This window comes from Micropterus salmoides, unplaced genomic scaffold, assembly GCF_014851395.1.
Source record: "Micropterus salmoides isolate LMB-PRFRI ecotype aquatic unplaced genomic scaffold, ASM1485139v1 Ms_hic_scaffold_15, whole genome shotgun sequence".
Taxonomy (NCBI): domain Eukaryota; kingdom Metazoa; phylum Chordata; class Actinopteri; order Centrarchiformes; family Centrarchidae; genus Micropterus; species Micropterus salmoides.
This window is the reverse complement of record NW_024040596.1, coordinates 10,653,627-10,670,036: the sequence shown is the minus strand read 5'-3', so window position 1 is coordinate 10,670,036 and position 16,410 is coordinate 10,653,627. Positions and strand designations below refer to the sequence as shown.

Below are 16,410 nucleotides of genomic sequence, written 5' to 3'. Positions count from 1 at the left end.
TTTTACTGTAAATATGAAGGGCAGATTGTGGAATTATTAGATAGTTTTCTTATAATGATGAGATACTCATCTTGTAATTGTGAGAAAAGTATGATTTTCTCATATTTATGAGACATCCTAATTGCAGGTGTGATGGCCAAGACACACAGTTTGTGTGTGTTGTTGTTGTGTTGCTCTCTTCCAGTTTCCTGGTTCCTGATGGGTTGGATCTGGAGGCCATGAAGGAATTGGAGTCCAGATCGCATAAAACCCTCCCCATCCAAGTAATTTGTGGGTTCTTCCCTGATTTGCTATGGTCTTTGAGCTGGGTCATGAAATAAGATATAGAACTTATAATATAAATATAACTATATAAGGTCTTCAATTATTTTTCTTTGATAAATGCACTGGGCTTCCATAGCTAGTGCACTACACTGTAACTGCTAATAGGCTACTGTGGTCACCCAGCCCCGGCGAAGGAGCTAGATGGTTGACATTAGGCAGGAAATAGAAGGTTCTGGTGTCTCTTTTCATTTTTATGACTCTTCATTATGTGAGCCTTTGATGTGATGTTTGACTCTCAAAACTCAAAATGTAGCAGAAATTATGGTAGATTTAAGAGCCAAATTTAAGTGCAAGGGGCTTTGGCACATCTACAGTCAAAGATAATTAAACAATATGTAGATTATTACATTTTAAGTCATTGGTTTTTTATGCAGTACCATAAGAGAGAGGAGGGATATAGTCATGTTCAGATACATTTTAATCATGAAAAGTAGCCTGCAGTAAATGATAAACTCACTGCACTCAACTGTAGCACTTGTGTACAGAACGTGAAAGAATTATACAAAACAATGAAATTTGCAGCTTGTTGTTCAAATACTTTGCCACAATTCAGCAACGTGGATTTTACAACGCTGGTTTCATCTGTACTGCGATATTTCCGACAGATCATGAAGGTAACATCTTAGGGCTTTTGACCTCTGTCAACATTAAAGGGCAAAATCTTTGACAGGAATAGCTTAGTATCATCCTGATGTTTTGGAACTGAATCTTTACAAATCAGCAGAAGAGGAGGAAGTATTCAAGTCCTTTACAAATAGTAGCAAAAATAAAAATAGCAACAAAAGTAAAAGCAAAAGTTAAAAGCAAAAGTAGGAACATTTTTATCTACAGGTGAAAAGTAGCAGTACTACATTTCCTTTCAGCCTTTACTCACTCAAGTTTGATGCAGAAGTGTGTGACTGTGCGTGCTGCATTTTGTTTAATTTTCTCAATGCTTCACTTGTATATATGCGATTTGGTGTTTTCTTTTGATACTATGTTTTTTGACAGTTTGAAATAAAGATTCATGTGACAATGGCCTGCTAAATATGTCAGCTAATTAACTGAAAACAGCTACCCACGTTATGCATCTATATAATTTTAATCTAAAATCTATCTATCTATCTATCTCTCTCTCTCTCTCTCTCTCTCTTTCTATATATATATATATATATATATATTGAAGTATTTATCCCACAGTATCCATCTGCCCAATCCTCACAGCGTCTTTGCTTAGACATACACCGTGCTTTTACTGACATGTCAAAATGAATTCCATGAAAAAGACCACCTGCCAGGTAATGTAATCACATGTCTTGTTACATGTTCTGTTCAGATGTTATATTCACCATTAACAACAATAAAACTCAACATGTAAAATGAGAACAGGAAACAGCTAAACATGAAGTAATACGAATGCATTGTCCATTTGTGTTCTTTTTTGCTGCTTACTAAATCTGTTCTTGCTAAATGTGGAAAAATAACAATTTTTCATAGATTTGATTTAATTGAGCTAGTTCCTGTTCGTTTTCTTTTCAGGTAACTTGGGTCTGTGGCTTATCCTAACATGCATTGGTCATCGAAAGTACCCAAATGTAGTGGTGAACCATGTGTTGCTTGGCTATTGACTATACAACACCCTACAGGAAACAAACTTCTTTAAAAACAAAACAAAACAAAAACTTATCCACAAAGGGAATTTAATATATATTTTGTGGGTGCATTTATGCATCTCTTAAATTTGGAACAAATTGCCCTTTTATATCAACTATTGTTCTAGTACTTAACTCAACAGAAAATACCACACTGATATCCAGCTATATCATGGCATACATTGGTATGTTAGTAGTAATACTATAAAAAAAATATGAAAAAATATTAATTCCTAGAATTCACCTCCACTTGATTATTGAAAAATCAGCTATGGAGGCTTTAACCATCTTACCCTGTGCTCCAAACTTCATTGCAGTGACTATATAGTTTTACAAAATAAAATCTTAAGATTAATATGATCCATGTTTTAATAATGTCTTAAATGATAACTTACAGTAGGTGGTGTCACCATGTTATCACCATTTCATACTTTTGATGAGAACAGAGTAATCTCCATGACTACTGAGCAAAGCATGGGTTATCTAACTCTGTCTAACTTTATTTTTGGCAAACTACTGTTTCCAGGGTCAAGAATAAACTCACTCATTAAGCACCCTTGTTCTAGTTATGAAATAGTTTCATTCAAATGATGCAATACCATTTCTGCAATATGTTTAACTTTATAAACTCAAGCTCAAACAGTTAAATAATACAAACTGTGTCAATAACAAAAAAAGTGTACATTGTGTACATTTTTTAATTTAAATAAGCACGTCTGACTACAACGCCAGAATCAACCGACCACATAAAGACAAAGAAAGAAAATAGTCACATAAAAATAATACTTCACGTCAGAAACTATACATGTTTACACACACATCGACAGTTCTTCTGGTATACAGAGAATTATTCCTCACACACATACACACACCTCACGAACACCAATACTTAAGACACACACTCTCTCTCTCATACACACACACACATACACAAACACACACGCTTAAAAGCCACAGGTTTATCCCTCTTACGTCTGTCAGTGTGTATGTATGAGATGTCCATTATGCTACATGTCAAGGACTTGCACATACAGAGACGTTCGCATCAGGATTCAAAGTCATTCCTCAGTTTCTACTGGCATAAAATTGAGCTTGGTGTGCATCCTTCAGTGGTTTGTTATTATTCTCAGACTATTATCTAAGAAGAAACTGATTCTTTTCAAATCACAGCAGTGGCACGCACATATTCATATGTCAGCACTTAAAGCACCATATCAATGTTTTTGCATGTCCTAGTCTATTTGCTACACACCACATACATTTTACATTACTGCCATTATTTAAATTTCATTCAAATGTGTTTTTCCAGCATTCCTGTCGGGCAAAAATTCACAATCATTTCTGTGAGCACAGTGAGTGAACATCGTATCTACTTCCATTTACCATTGTGCATTAATGCAGTGCAGATTTCTCAAGCTAATCTGCGCTGCATTACCCGGGCAGCAACAACATAACCCTGACAACAGGAAAGGCAGACATGATATTTACTGTCATAGATCAACTACTTTGAGCACTTTTCAAGTGTGTGTAAATTGTTTTCCATCAAACAGTGAGGTAAATGAAAATCAGTGGCTGCCTGGAAGGCAAGAAAAACACATTAAACAGTCTAAAACCACAGCAGCAATGCGGTATGTGAGTTGAAGTAAATGAGCTAAAGTATGAAAAAAACAAACACTGAAATGGTCATACAAGAACACTCCCAGGAAACGTGTTACTTGTAAAAATGTTCCATACTTTGCAGACACATACACACACACACACATACTCACATTTACATAATTTGCACACAGCCCTCAATGCAGATGTTCAAATGGGCTCGCCAAAACCATCATGACACTTTCAATTGTCTGTATAAGAGATGGTACGTTTCTGTGTATGTGTGTGTATGTATGTGTGTGTGTGAGTGTATGTTCAGGGTGGGGCAGCTAGAAGTAGTCTCTTCTTCGTGAATCATCATTGATGAAGGAGGGGTTCCACTGGGCCGGGTAGATGCATGAGTGGCGAGAACCCGGCAGGCCCGGGAATGGGTATAATCCATTTCTCTCCAGATCTGAGTTGCGCAATGCAGGCTGAGGGAAACGGCACAGGAAGAGAGAATATGTATAAGTGTTTTTAATTAACAGTTTCTTCTTTTCTGATATAGTGAGTTGTATCCAAACACACAAAACAAAGCCTTAAGTCAAAAAATGAAGACGAATGAAGGTTCGGGAGACAAAATGAAAGCTGTATTGTACGTCTCCTTACAGAGTAGTAAATGTCAGTCATCTGAAGCAGGTTCTTGGTGCTGCCGTTCTCTTGCATCTCTATGGTCTCCCTGCCCCACTCCGTGGATATGCGGTTATTTTTGGGGAAATCTGCATAGGGGGACATCTGGAGGTCTCCACTCTTGAAGATGATCTTGTTGATGTCATTCTTGTCTCTTCTTGGAGAGCAAACAGTTGAAAAAGGTTAAACTTTTGCCACAGTTTACCGAAACTATTCACTTCACCAAGCCACTGAAAGAGAGGGATTGTGGATGAACTTTTCGGGTTCATCTACACTCAGATGTTCAGTGTGTAAGATTTATTGCCATTTAGTGGTGAGGGTTGTGAATTGCCACCAACTTTCCAGTCTACTACTGCCCCCTACCCTTTCAAAAAGGGTAAGACAGCTACGGTGGCTCTCACAGCACAAAAGGTGTCTCTTCCGAGACAGCAGAAAGTAGCCAGTCAAGAAATTAGGTTTCTTTAGGTAAATATATTAATAAATTATATAATTCAATAAAACTATACGACTTGGCCACTGACAAATTACATGAAAAATGTAAGCCAAGCCAAGAGTGTGTAGCATTGTCACTGTTTCTGCACCATAGTCCATTATAAACCACATAATAGATAAAGTTTATACAAACACTGACAAGGGAAACAATTCTCTCTGTGATTATAGGCCCTCACCAAAACTGCCCAACAGCAATAATATCTGGCCCAGGGTCAGATTATGGTGCTTTGATAGTGGCAAAAAATATAAAAAATAAATACTTTGATAGCAGTGCTGAAATAGATCTCAGTCATGGCAGCAACAGCTACTCACATAATTACATCCACTTTAGTGGTTTTGCCTGCAAAATAAAAGCGCGAAAAGCTTGTTTGGTGTTGAACTGAGCTTTTACTTCTTTTTTTTTTTATTCTGAACAACATTACAAGAGTCTGTAGCCTGCTTGACACACCTCTAAAAAAAGCCATCAGAAAACGTGATTCTCCTAAATGTTCTCTTCCTGGAGAAATGATAAAGTATCAAACACCGAAACACAAACACTGCAGCACATACTCAGAAACAGTCGCTGCAGAATCCATTTGTTGAAAAGCGGAGGGAAGAAAAGTTGTCCCAGGGTGGAATCAAACACTAAACCCTCAGAGTGTGAGTCCTGTACTTTACCAACTGAGCTATCAAAACTCTGTCAAAGCATGTTAATATTATGTCTCATATTCTCACCCACCATCTAATCCTATACAAAACCTATTTGCTGACCCCCGCAGTACATTACAACTACTTTTATCACAGCTGGACTACGGAGACACCATCTATAGATTTGCTTGTCCCACTACCTTAGCTAAACTGGACCCCATTTACCATGCTGCTTTGAGGTATATAACAGGTTCACCCTATAGGACTCACCATTGTACTTTATATACCCTGGCTGGATTTACTTCACTCAATATTCGAAGGATGAAGCATTGGTATATTTTCATATACAAAGCCATTTTAGGAAAATTACCATCATATATCTACTGTAAATTTATTGCCCTCCAGAACACACACAGTCTCAGGGCCAGTAGCTGGCTGCGGTTTAAAGTGCCCTTTGTGCGTACAGAGTCAGGAAAAATGAGTCTGTCCTATTTTGGCCCATGGTCTTGGAATGATCTGCAGCTCAAGTTGAAGTTGGAGTCTCTTATTCCTGTATCCAGTTTTAAACAAAAACTGTCAGAGGTTTTAAACACATCTTGCACCTGTGACATTTAGTCAAATTATGATGTCACGCTTTTATGTCTTTTTATGTGATACTTTGTTGTAAATAATTTAATAATACTGTTACTTTTATGAATAATGTTGCTGTACATTTGTTTGCACCTTGCACTGTGTGCTGTTTCACATCTTGGCCAGGACATCCTTGTAAAAGATTTCCTGGTAAAATAAAGGTTAAAAAAAACAAACAAACAACGTATTTCTTCAACATACATATTCAACATAGTGATGAGCGTCTGCACTGCCTGAATTCTACCAGAAGTAGAACAAGATGACCACACTGACGTGGTGATGGTGCAATGGATAAGACGCCTGCCTTTGATGTGAGAGACCGGGGTTCAATCCCCCTGTGACCCACCCACCATCGTGTCCCTGAACAACACACTTAACCCCTCGTTGCTCCAGAGGCGCGCGACCTCTGACATGTATTGCAATTGTAAGTCGCTTTGGATAAAAGCGTCAAATAAATGTAATGAAACATGCTTTGTTTGTCCATTTTCAGCTACTGTAGAAACATGACAACACAACGTCCATGGAAGGTGGGTATAGCTATAAATGGCTCATTCTAAGGTAATAAAAACATAACGGTTTACACAACATAGTTATGGATCTTCTATTGCATTTTTATCAATAAATCCTCAGAAATATTACACACTGGACCTTTAAGTTACTATTTAAATATTCGACTAACAGGTAATTGCACTTGTTATATAGTCTAGGATAATTTAACTTAGATAATACAGTAGAGCGAGACAGATTACTGCAACAAAATCAAAGTTAACAGCAGGCTTACTTGCAGCAGGTGACAATGAGAGCGATGATGAGAATGAGGAGCAGAGCACCCCCTGCAGGTGACACCACGACTGCAATCAGCTTGTAAACTGTATAACAGTAAAAACATATGTAAAGATCACAAATTTGTGGCTCAAGTTCATAAAAATATCTTCTATTGAAACTGAGTAATTACATTTGGCCACTTACAATTTCCACAGTTGAATCCTCCAAATCCAAACACGCACCTGAAAAGTAGAAACAGACTCTGCAGTGAGAATGTGGTCTTACATCTTTCAGTACAACTGGATTCATACTGTAAGGGGAAAAAATTAATGAACTTACGGAACACAAGTGCCATTTTCCAGCTTGTAGCCATCCCCACAATCTGAAACAGGGAGTTTTGTTCAGAAAACATCCAGTTACACAGTTATTGATATAAGGAAATTCCAGAGCATATATTGTTTAGCTAAATTTCCATGTCTTTAATTTAAACTATTTTCTTAAAATCTAGAAGAATCAACATTTTCGTCATTATTTTGTATTGTAAGGTGTAAACCATAGAGGAACATTTTCAAGTTTTAATCAGATCCATCTATGGTTTGCTTTTATATTTACTATTCCTCATTATTGCAGTCACTTGTAAAACCACATGCACTCACAGTAAGTAGTGAGACGAACACACACACACACACACACACTCAGCTCACTTAGGCAGGAGAGGTCGTCAGGGTTGTGTTTATAGTATCCTTGAAGGCACTGGCAGGAGGCTGTGCCACTGTTGTCTGTGCAGGTGGAGCGTTCTGTATCACACTGAGTCTTCTGGGCCACACAAAGACTTTCCACTGGGACACAGAGTGGACACTATTAGTCATGAGTACATCAAAACAGGAATCTGATCACGACTTGGATCACACGAGTATAGTCCAAGATATCAGAAACATCTCAAGGGGGAAGACTATCTATCGACAACAACAACCGTCTACATAAAATTGCTATTGTATTTGTGTGCTCATAGTGATCTTATTGTAGTATTTATTGTACACTCTTGTTCTTTGGTGTTATGGTAGGATTCCATGCAGTGTGAGATTGTGAACTATAGCAGCTGGATGATGAAGTTTTTGAGTGATGATGTAACTGTGTGATATTGTCCAAAATAGTATCATGGTACCTTTCATGAGGGAGCTGTTAACAGATAAAATGTGCCCTCTAGTGGCTGCAAACATATTCACAGCTACTTTTGGTTGTCTGCCTTCAATCACAGTTGAAGTAGGCCAGAGAAGAACTGCATTGAACGCAATGATGTTCATTATGAATTCTGGTTATTATATTTACTGTGATACGTGAGCTGGTGGTGCAGGACCATCCGGCAGTGTGCCAGTGAGGAGCTGCAGTTGCTGAGATACATCTGGATGCTGTTGTAGACCTCAGCACTTGTCACATCAGTGTATATGGAAAACATGTTGACAGCTGAGATATGAACCCCGTCCTCTTCTCTGCAGGGGAAGAGAGCAGAGGTCGATACAGAGGTCTACAGAGACAAAATGTCCACGTTCAATGAACAAATTCTCAGAAAATGCTAGATTTACTCTAATGAAGGCTGTTGTATCAAGGGGGTAAATAAATATTATTATCCCCAACAGAAAATGAATGGTTTAGTGATGCAATAACTTACTTCTTGCTCAACGTGGAGCGGCTGTAACCTCGGAGGACTGACAACGAAGCATTGAGCTGAGGTGAAGACGGGAAGAAAGCATGTTTTAGATATTAATTCATATACGCCTAACAGAGATTTTGTCAGAAACGAGCAGAGACGATGCAACGATGTGGACCGCTTCTCACCAGCTGAATGATCTCTCTCTGGATTTCTTGCAGGGTGGCGCTCTTGAGGACAACTGTGTCATGTGGCTGCCTGTTAACACTGAAAGTTCCCAGAAACGTCTTTGCTATGGATTGGGAACACATTTTTTTAATGTAATTTATATTTGTCTATTTCATGTATCATCTGTGATTGCATTATTGCTTTACAGTTGTTATATATTACTAAGAGTTTTACCTCTGGTGCAGGTGCGTCCGTCCTCCAGGTCGAAGCCGAGCGGACATTCACAGCTGAAGGATCCTCGAGTGTTTACACACCTGGACCCAACTGGGCAGGGATCGCTCTCACACTCATTCATATCTGGACACATAAAGGTTTTTTTTTTTTTTTACAATAATATATTTTAAAGAGCCTTCACTGAATCCAGAAACCTGAATAAAAATCCTAGCCCTCAGCGCTATGTGGAAAAAAATATTTTATATTATACTTGTCCGGAAATGTCATGCTTGGGTACGCTGAAACACAACAATTTAAAAGGACTTGCATGTTGACAGTGTTGTTATAAAACTTTCAGGAAGGAGAGAAGAGAGGCTCACCCTGGTTACAGGTCCGTCCTGTCCATGCCTGCTGACAGTGGCAGGTGAATCGATGCCCTTCAGAGCTCAAACACATCCCTCCGTTCATACAAGGGTTTGACACACAGGGGTCTCCTGGGTTTCAGAGAGGAGGAGGCATTTTACCATAAAACGCAAGAAATTGAACCTTTAAAAATAGTTAAATACAGTGGCATTACTACTAATCCGTTAATCCATTAGTTTATACTTTATCATAGCCTAAGGAAGGGATTTAAAAATATATATGTAAGTAGAAATGACATAGTTTTGCATGGCATTATTTTGGAATGTATGATTGTACTCAAAATACAAGCTCTGTTTTTTTACAAATACAGTTGGTTATAGTAAGTAAAAGAAGTATTAGTTAGCATGAACAGCAATAGTTACTACAGCTGTGAAAACTGAATGTTTTAGGGTTGTCACTTAAAATGAAGGAGAGTGTTAACTACTGACTTGGTGGCGGTGGTGGTGCCTTGGTGGATGATGTCGTCACCACCAGCTCTGTAGTTCCTCTCTCTGTCTGTTTCCCAGTGGTTGCAGAGCCTCTGTACTCTTGGTTGGGGTGCTGTGGGTGTGGGTGGTGATGATGCGCTGACCATGAGCCCTGGTGATTCCCAGAGTACCTGTGCTTGTTTCTATCTGCACGGTGGTGATGTTTGTGGGGTTAGCCATCTCGGTTGAGGGCTCCTGAGTTTGGCTGGTGGACACACGGTGAGTTGGATGGGCTGTGCTGGTCTGCAGGACCTGTGTGGAGGCTGTGGTGGAGGGTGGAGTGTACGGGATGGTGGCATCGGTAGGTGACCCTGGAGTAGAGCTGCTAGTGGTGCTACTGAACCTGGGGGATGAGGTTACTGTTGGAGGAAGTATGGTAGTGGTGGTGGTGGTGGGGGTGCTGGTGGTGGTGGTGGCTGAGGCAGTGGCTTTGAAAGTGTCTTCCTCTGTTATCTGTGATCTGTTAAAGAGAAAATAAATCAGTCAAGTCTCTTACAGACAACGATGGCAAATGTCAGGACTGACATGACAGTGTTATCGATCACTCAACATAATGAGCAAAGCATTGTATTTATTCACTCATTAATTAAGCACAAAGTTTAAAAAAAACAATATAACTAACCTTTCTGTAACAGTGACAGGTGTGGTGGTGAGGAAGACCTTAGTAATCAGCACTGGAGTGCCTGTCAGAGAGTCATCCAGTTCAGATGTACTACTGGTGACTGTAGGGGGTGCTGTGGTCAGAACCAAGGTCACGTTTCCCTCCCTGGTCTGGGACGAAACCCCCTCAGTGCCCTCCTGGTTCTGAGTGCTGGAGCTGTGGGCTCCAGTGGAGGACTCAGTGGAGCTTCCAACACTAGAGCCGGACCCTGGTCTGTCCCTGAGATGTTTGTAGGAACTTCTGCAGGTGAGGTGACAGGAGGTGTGAAGGAAAAGGACATTTCAGATTGGCCAGTACTGGGCTCTGTCACTCTAAGAGGTGGAGTCGAGTCAGAGGTCTCCTCTGATGTTGAGCTGTCTTGATACTGGGTGGCATTAAACTCTCCGATTAAGCCTTGGGTTCCTCTGGGCCCCCCGGGCTCCCCGTTTCTGAAAACGTCCCCTTGAAGGACTGGGTCATGTGCTGGTCTGTTGTGTCCCTGCTGTCAGTCCTGGAGGATGGCGCGCTGTGGGTGTAGTCCTCAGTCTCTGTAGCACTAGCAGAAATACCCCAGGTAGAGGGGGGCTGATGAGAGTTGGAGTCCTCTGTGAAGGCAGAGGAGGTGCTGTTGCTGGAAGAGGAGGTGACAGATAGCAGGGTCCTCTCCCCAGCTCGGCTGGTGGTGGAAGTGTAGGTGCTGTCGGTGTGGACGGCTGTATTGGACATCAAGGCTGAGACATCTCCAAGTCGGAGGGTGGTGCCTGGACTGTCCTGGGGAAGTCCGGCCTTCTCTATCAATATCCAGGAACCAGCCTCCCAGGACACAGCAGGGGAAGCGTCTGGTACCTGGTCCGTGTTAGTAAAATCTTTCCAGTTCTGGCTGCTGCTGGACTCAGTAGTGGCTACAACAAAGGTGGAGGCGAGTGGTTCAGTAGATAGGCTTATGTCCTCTAGTGACCCGCTGCTTGTTTCTGTGAAGGTTTGTGTCTGCTCAGTGTCTGTGGAAAAAGAAAAAAGGAAGTAACATTATCAAGTTATCAATCCCTCATGTATTTTATAAGCATCTATCTACTACCTTCTAAATAATATTCACGATCTGGGTGTTTCTCTCTAGCTTTCTCAGCTTCTGGGAAATTACAAACTGTACATATTGTAGCTCACTGCCAGCTGTGGCCACCAGAGGGGGCTCACCAGACTGTGTCAGGCCTGCAAAGACTGCAGAAAAAAGGGGAAGATGCAGTCAGAATTGCTGTTGCTTGCTGGAGAGGCAACGATTTTGGGTGGAGAACAATTGGCAGCCGGGCTCATTTACTCTAACAAAGGCTTGAGGTCCTAAATATGGCGGTGGCTGTCTCCACTGGGAATCAGCCATTTCCTTCCTAAAGCTGAGTGAGCACAAGGCACTGGCAGAAAATTGTCACCATGGGTCTGGGCGTGTTAAGTGTCTGTGGAGAGTTTTTTTTAGCCTGGCTCAAAATTGTTGTTAAGTCATAAAATAACGCCCAAACGTTATCAAGAGTGTCAAAAAAGAACGCAGCTACACAACAGGGATTGTTGTTCTACATAATACAGACGGGCTACAAATTAAAGGAAAAACCTGAATAAGAGTGGAGAAACATATCAAATGCAGATGTTTCTATGTCCTAGGCGTCTCTGAACAGTTTGGTGAGTATGAGAACAGTCACCAGATCACAATGCTCTCCACCACCATCACAAACACCATATGATATAATATGAACTTATATATTATCTTCAAATCTAATTAGTGATGTGTGTGACTGTCTCTGATGCTATATATTATTGTTCTTTCAATCTCCTGTACACAGGTCACATTACCTGATTAAATAAAGGTAGTATATATAAATGAGGGACTAGCTTGTGGAGGTGTTCATCCCTCCAACAGAATTCCACAGACTTGGCCAGGAGCACTAAAGTGTTCTGGAGGCTCATGTTGGCTTGACTCCATCCTTTTTCCTTTCATTTATCACCCATTTGTATATATTTTTTACAGTTTGCCTTTTCCATTTGGTAATAGAGATGGACAAGAACCGTGCATAGAGATCAAGGGGGATGACAAAGGGAAAGATGAAATCAATGAAGAGATGTTGGGTTCAGATGCCTCTGGAACGCCCCAGAAAAAGTTTTAAATAAAGCTGTTTTGTCAGTATCAAGACAGTGAATCATTACTTTAAGATTTAAGATTTTTTTGGCCAAATGGAAGTAGGGTAAAGCTGCAGGCCATAAAACCAAAACAATAAGCTGAAAGACTCTAAAACGCACCATAGAGCTGAGGAGAACTGCAGAGGTGATAATTATCTGTGGGTTCATCACTACTAAGGACCTATTTCACTTTAAAAAGTCATATAATCTGTTGTTTACATAAAAATATTGATGAGTGCAGCATTAAATTACATAAAGAGCAACCAACATGAGGTCTTTCTCTGACCTGAAGGTTTCTTCTCTGCCAATCACTTATGCTTGTGCTGTCTGAAAGCTTGTTATGTGGCCGGTCTCCAGAGGCCCATGACTGGAACAACAGCACTCTGAGGATGAGCGTCAGTGCTGGGCAGCATCCGGACAGCCAACACACAGCAACCAGCCACCACCATCCAAACCCGATGGAGTAGAGAGTTCAACTGCAGAACAGCCCGTCCACTGGGAGTCTGAGGAGAACTGGGCCACTGGACTCTATTTTTCTCTCTTACTTCCTCTGCATGTGTCTCTCTTGTTTTCTCTCTGGATCCAGTCTGGGCAACAAAACTTAGACTGGAACGTGGTGTTGGCAACAAGTGGCGGACGCTCCCACATTCTCTGCTGTTTATCTCTCAGCTTTCAACTGTTAACACGGTTGTCAGCGTTGTTTTTTCGCATCTGCTACACTTGCAGTTTTCATATTAATATAGCCAAATGAACTAAATTTGGCGTATTAATGGGCATGGGCGATGGAATGATATTTTATTGCCAACTAACAGCAAACGGCTCATTTGTTGCCGTAGACATTTGCCATACTCAGTGATCAAATTTTGAGCTGACCTCACCTTGAAGGCCCTGTTCAGATCAGGAAGTGTGAATTTGAGTGAAATTACTGTGACAAAAATGAATCATTTCCACTTTATCATTTCTTAGCAGCAACTGCTTTTTGCCTTTGAGCCTTTGAGCAAAGCATTTGGCCCTCACATTGTTTCCTAGAATTGTACTGGGCAGCTCCCAGTCTGAATGAATCAAGCATGACTGAAAACAAGCGAAAATCTCACTGGACAAACATCTAAATGATGTGCAACTTAAGTTATCACTGACATTTTACCAACTGGAAAACACACATTAGTCACATTAGTAGTACTACAGTAGTAATAATGGTAACATTATGGTAATACAACAAACAAGAGGAGTACATGACTGCATTTTAACTGGAACTATATTAAGTTTAGATTTAGAGGAAGTTGTGCAGGTTTGAGAAGCAAAACTGTAATAAAGTTTGTGCTCTGTTCATGAGGTAAAGGTTCCAGACATTATTGGATGTTCTATGGCATCTTTTTTTGAATCATGCTTCCAAGTGTTTGTATTATGCATTCTGGTATTCAGAAATAACTTCTGAAAATTCTTCACCCCTACCTTCAGAACTTAAATCTCTCTTACTTCACTCTGGCTGGAGTTTAGGTTCAAAAGTATTTTTGCCCCCAGCGCAGAAGCTCTAAACCCTCTGTTTGGCTCTCTGAAAATGACACATTTAGCAATTAAAGCCCTTGATTCTTTTTGTTTTCATTGCTTTCAGAGTCACAATTGTGTAGGAATGTTTCGAGACATGCTTTCCTGAATCTACCAGCCGCACACGTGACAATGTCTACCACAAACGACAAAGGTTTTCTTCTTATGGCATGATGGCTGACATTCGGCCTTGTAAACATAACTAGGCCAGAGATCCCATTCTTGCATTCAAAGCTCTATAGGTGTGTGGTTCAGATGTGGTTTTCCTCAGCCTCATACACTTCAAATGCATATTCTTGATTATGACTGCTCAGTAATATTTCGTTATGGGGAAACAAAAAGGCGTAATGGTTATTCCACATGCTGCACAGGTGAGAAGATGCTCTAACGCCACACACCTTATCAACAACCGGAAAGAATGAACAAATGTCAGGACTTGTGGTGGCAGCAGCACCTCAAGCTCATGTGCTGACAGGAAATTAGCAAAGGTGCCAAAAATAGTGAGGATGCTGATCAGATTTGAGATTAGATCACCGGAGTGATGCATTCATGAGTGGTGAAGCACATTTCTAAAACTAAATTAAGATGTTAACTAAATTGCCTTAAAAACACTGTTTATACGAATCGATTCTGTTGACTGACAGAAACTAAATTTGCATTAATCGATTGACCATTAAATTCATTTTTCTAAGGAGAAATGACAAAAATGTACTGGTTTCAGTTTTTCAAATGTGAATATTCTGGTTGAACACAAATCTATAATGAAAATAATTGTTAGTCACAGAACTACACTAAAGCAAACAAACCAAAAACAGCAGTGCACTTGCTTCATGACAGGGCGCCTTGGATGCATAGAAGTTAAATTCAATTTGGCAGAGAAGCATAAGAAATGTCATTTCTTTTAGCTTTTTCATTGATAATTCAGTTAGGCTCTTCACAGCAGGAAATCTTCACTTTGGACATCTAAAGCTGTAATTAATAGATGATTTCTAACCCTCACAAACAGTTGAGATATCTCCAGTTGTTGTGTTATCAAATGAGCTTTGCTGCTGGATTTCTATTGTGTCCTCCAGCTATAGCTCATATAGCTTTAACGAGGTGGAAATCAAATGTAGACATTTATAAAGCATTTCCTCTGCAGGGGGGCGAAATTCTCATCCGGGAGAAGTGTGGTAAACTCGGCAAACAGAACATTTTGTCTAAACAATTACACTTGCCATTGCAGGCCTTAGTGAGAGTGATTTTACCAAAGTTTCCAGCAGTAGGAGTGTGTGTCTCAGCAGCGCGTGTGAGCAGGCTGTTCCTCTGTGATGGTGACAAACTCTCGCTGGAGTATGAAGTTGAAGTCGCATTGTTTTCCAGGTTACGGAGTTTATCTTTGGCTGTTGAATAATCAAATACTGCCGTTACCGGATCCGTACTGTTGTTACTGGGGGTCCCTGCCCCGAGGGCCCCCGGCAGACCCAGCAGGAGGACCGACAGAGACAAACCGAGGACGTGATTCAGAAACCACGTTTCCATGATTTTCAAGTCCCCAAAACGGTCGCCGATAGTTTCCGTAAAGTCGAGTAGAGGCCGGGGAGTCTCCCGGGGACACCATGGGAGGAGCGCCTAGGCTATTATTGAAGTTTCATAAGAATTAAATAAATCCTAGTACAGGTCCGGAGGAGGTCCGCAGATCGGCCGGCGGGGAACGGAAGATAACAGAGCGGAGGCAGCAGCCTGTTATCACAGCGGAGGAGCGCGGGCTCCTCCTCCTCCTCCTGCGCGCGCGCGCGCACACACACACACACACACACACACACACACACACACACACACACACAGTGGTGGTTTCACTCTGTCCTGTTATTCAACCCCAGTGGCTGCGCTTGATGCCTTCAGGTGTTGTTGGAAGTCCTGCAGTTAAAAAAGTGGAAATGTTCCTTTTTCAGATAGTGTATCGATGCTTCAGACTTACAGTTAAGAGACAAACAACACAAGTTCACACCCTTGCCAATTCATCTGCTCTGGATGACATGGCAACCCACCATTCCCATTTAAAATATATATATATTTAAATAGCAATCGCAGAATTTCACGTTAAGTCGTTTAATAAAAGTGAAATAGTTCTGACCTGCAGGGTAGGCTTACCATAATTAAGACATAAAAAGTCACAACAATGACAGCCCACTAACTCTTAATTTCATTGTGACATGTCCTAGTATTACAATAATTTTAAAGCTTAAGATGATCTTCATCTTCAACACCTTCCCCCGCAAAGCATCCCAAGTGTCTGTTAGTGAATTTGATTGCTGAAGGATATTTTAGCTACAACCAGACTGATTTACAGGCTAGACTGTTACTAGGAAGTGTTCTGGCTGGCTGGGACCAGTGAAAAATGTTGAACTCGGAATTGTGCCAAGTTAAGAT

At 40.8% G+C, this 16,410-nt stretch overlaps 1 protein-coding gene across 1 annotated transcript; it reads right to left on the bottom strand.

The window, feature by feature from the left end:
* Positions 1–1,986: 1,986 nt before the first annotated feature.
* On the bottom strand, positions 1,987–15,707 carry heg1 (heart development protein with EGF-like domains 1). The gene is given in 16 exon segments (XM_038719898.1): positions 1,987–4,024; positions 4,200–4,377; positions 6,751–6,838; positions 6,939–6,976; positions 7,074–7,116; positions 7,439–7,573; positions 8,064–8,224; positions 8,404–8,459; positions 8,571–8,674; positions 8,785–8,907; positions 9,144–9,257; positions 9,615–9,696; positions 9,699–10,113; positions 10,276–10,595; positions 10,705–11,291; positions 15,246–15,707. Coding segments are annotated over 16 exon segments (2,862 nt in total). The 5' UTR covers positions 15,520–15,707; the 3' UTR covers positions 1,987–3,880.
* Between the last annotated feature and the right edge of the window lie 703 nt (positions 15,708–16,410).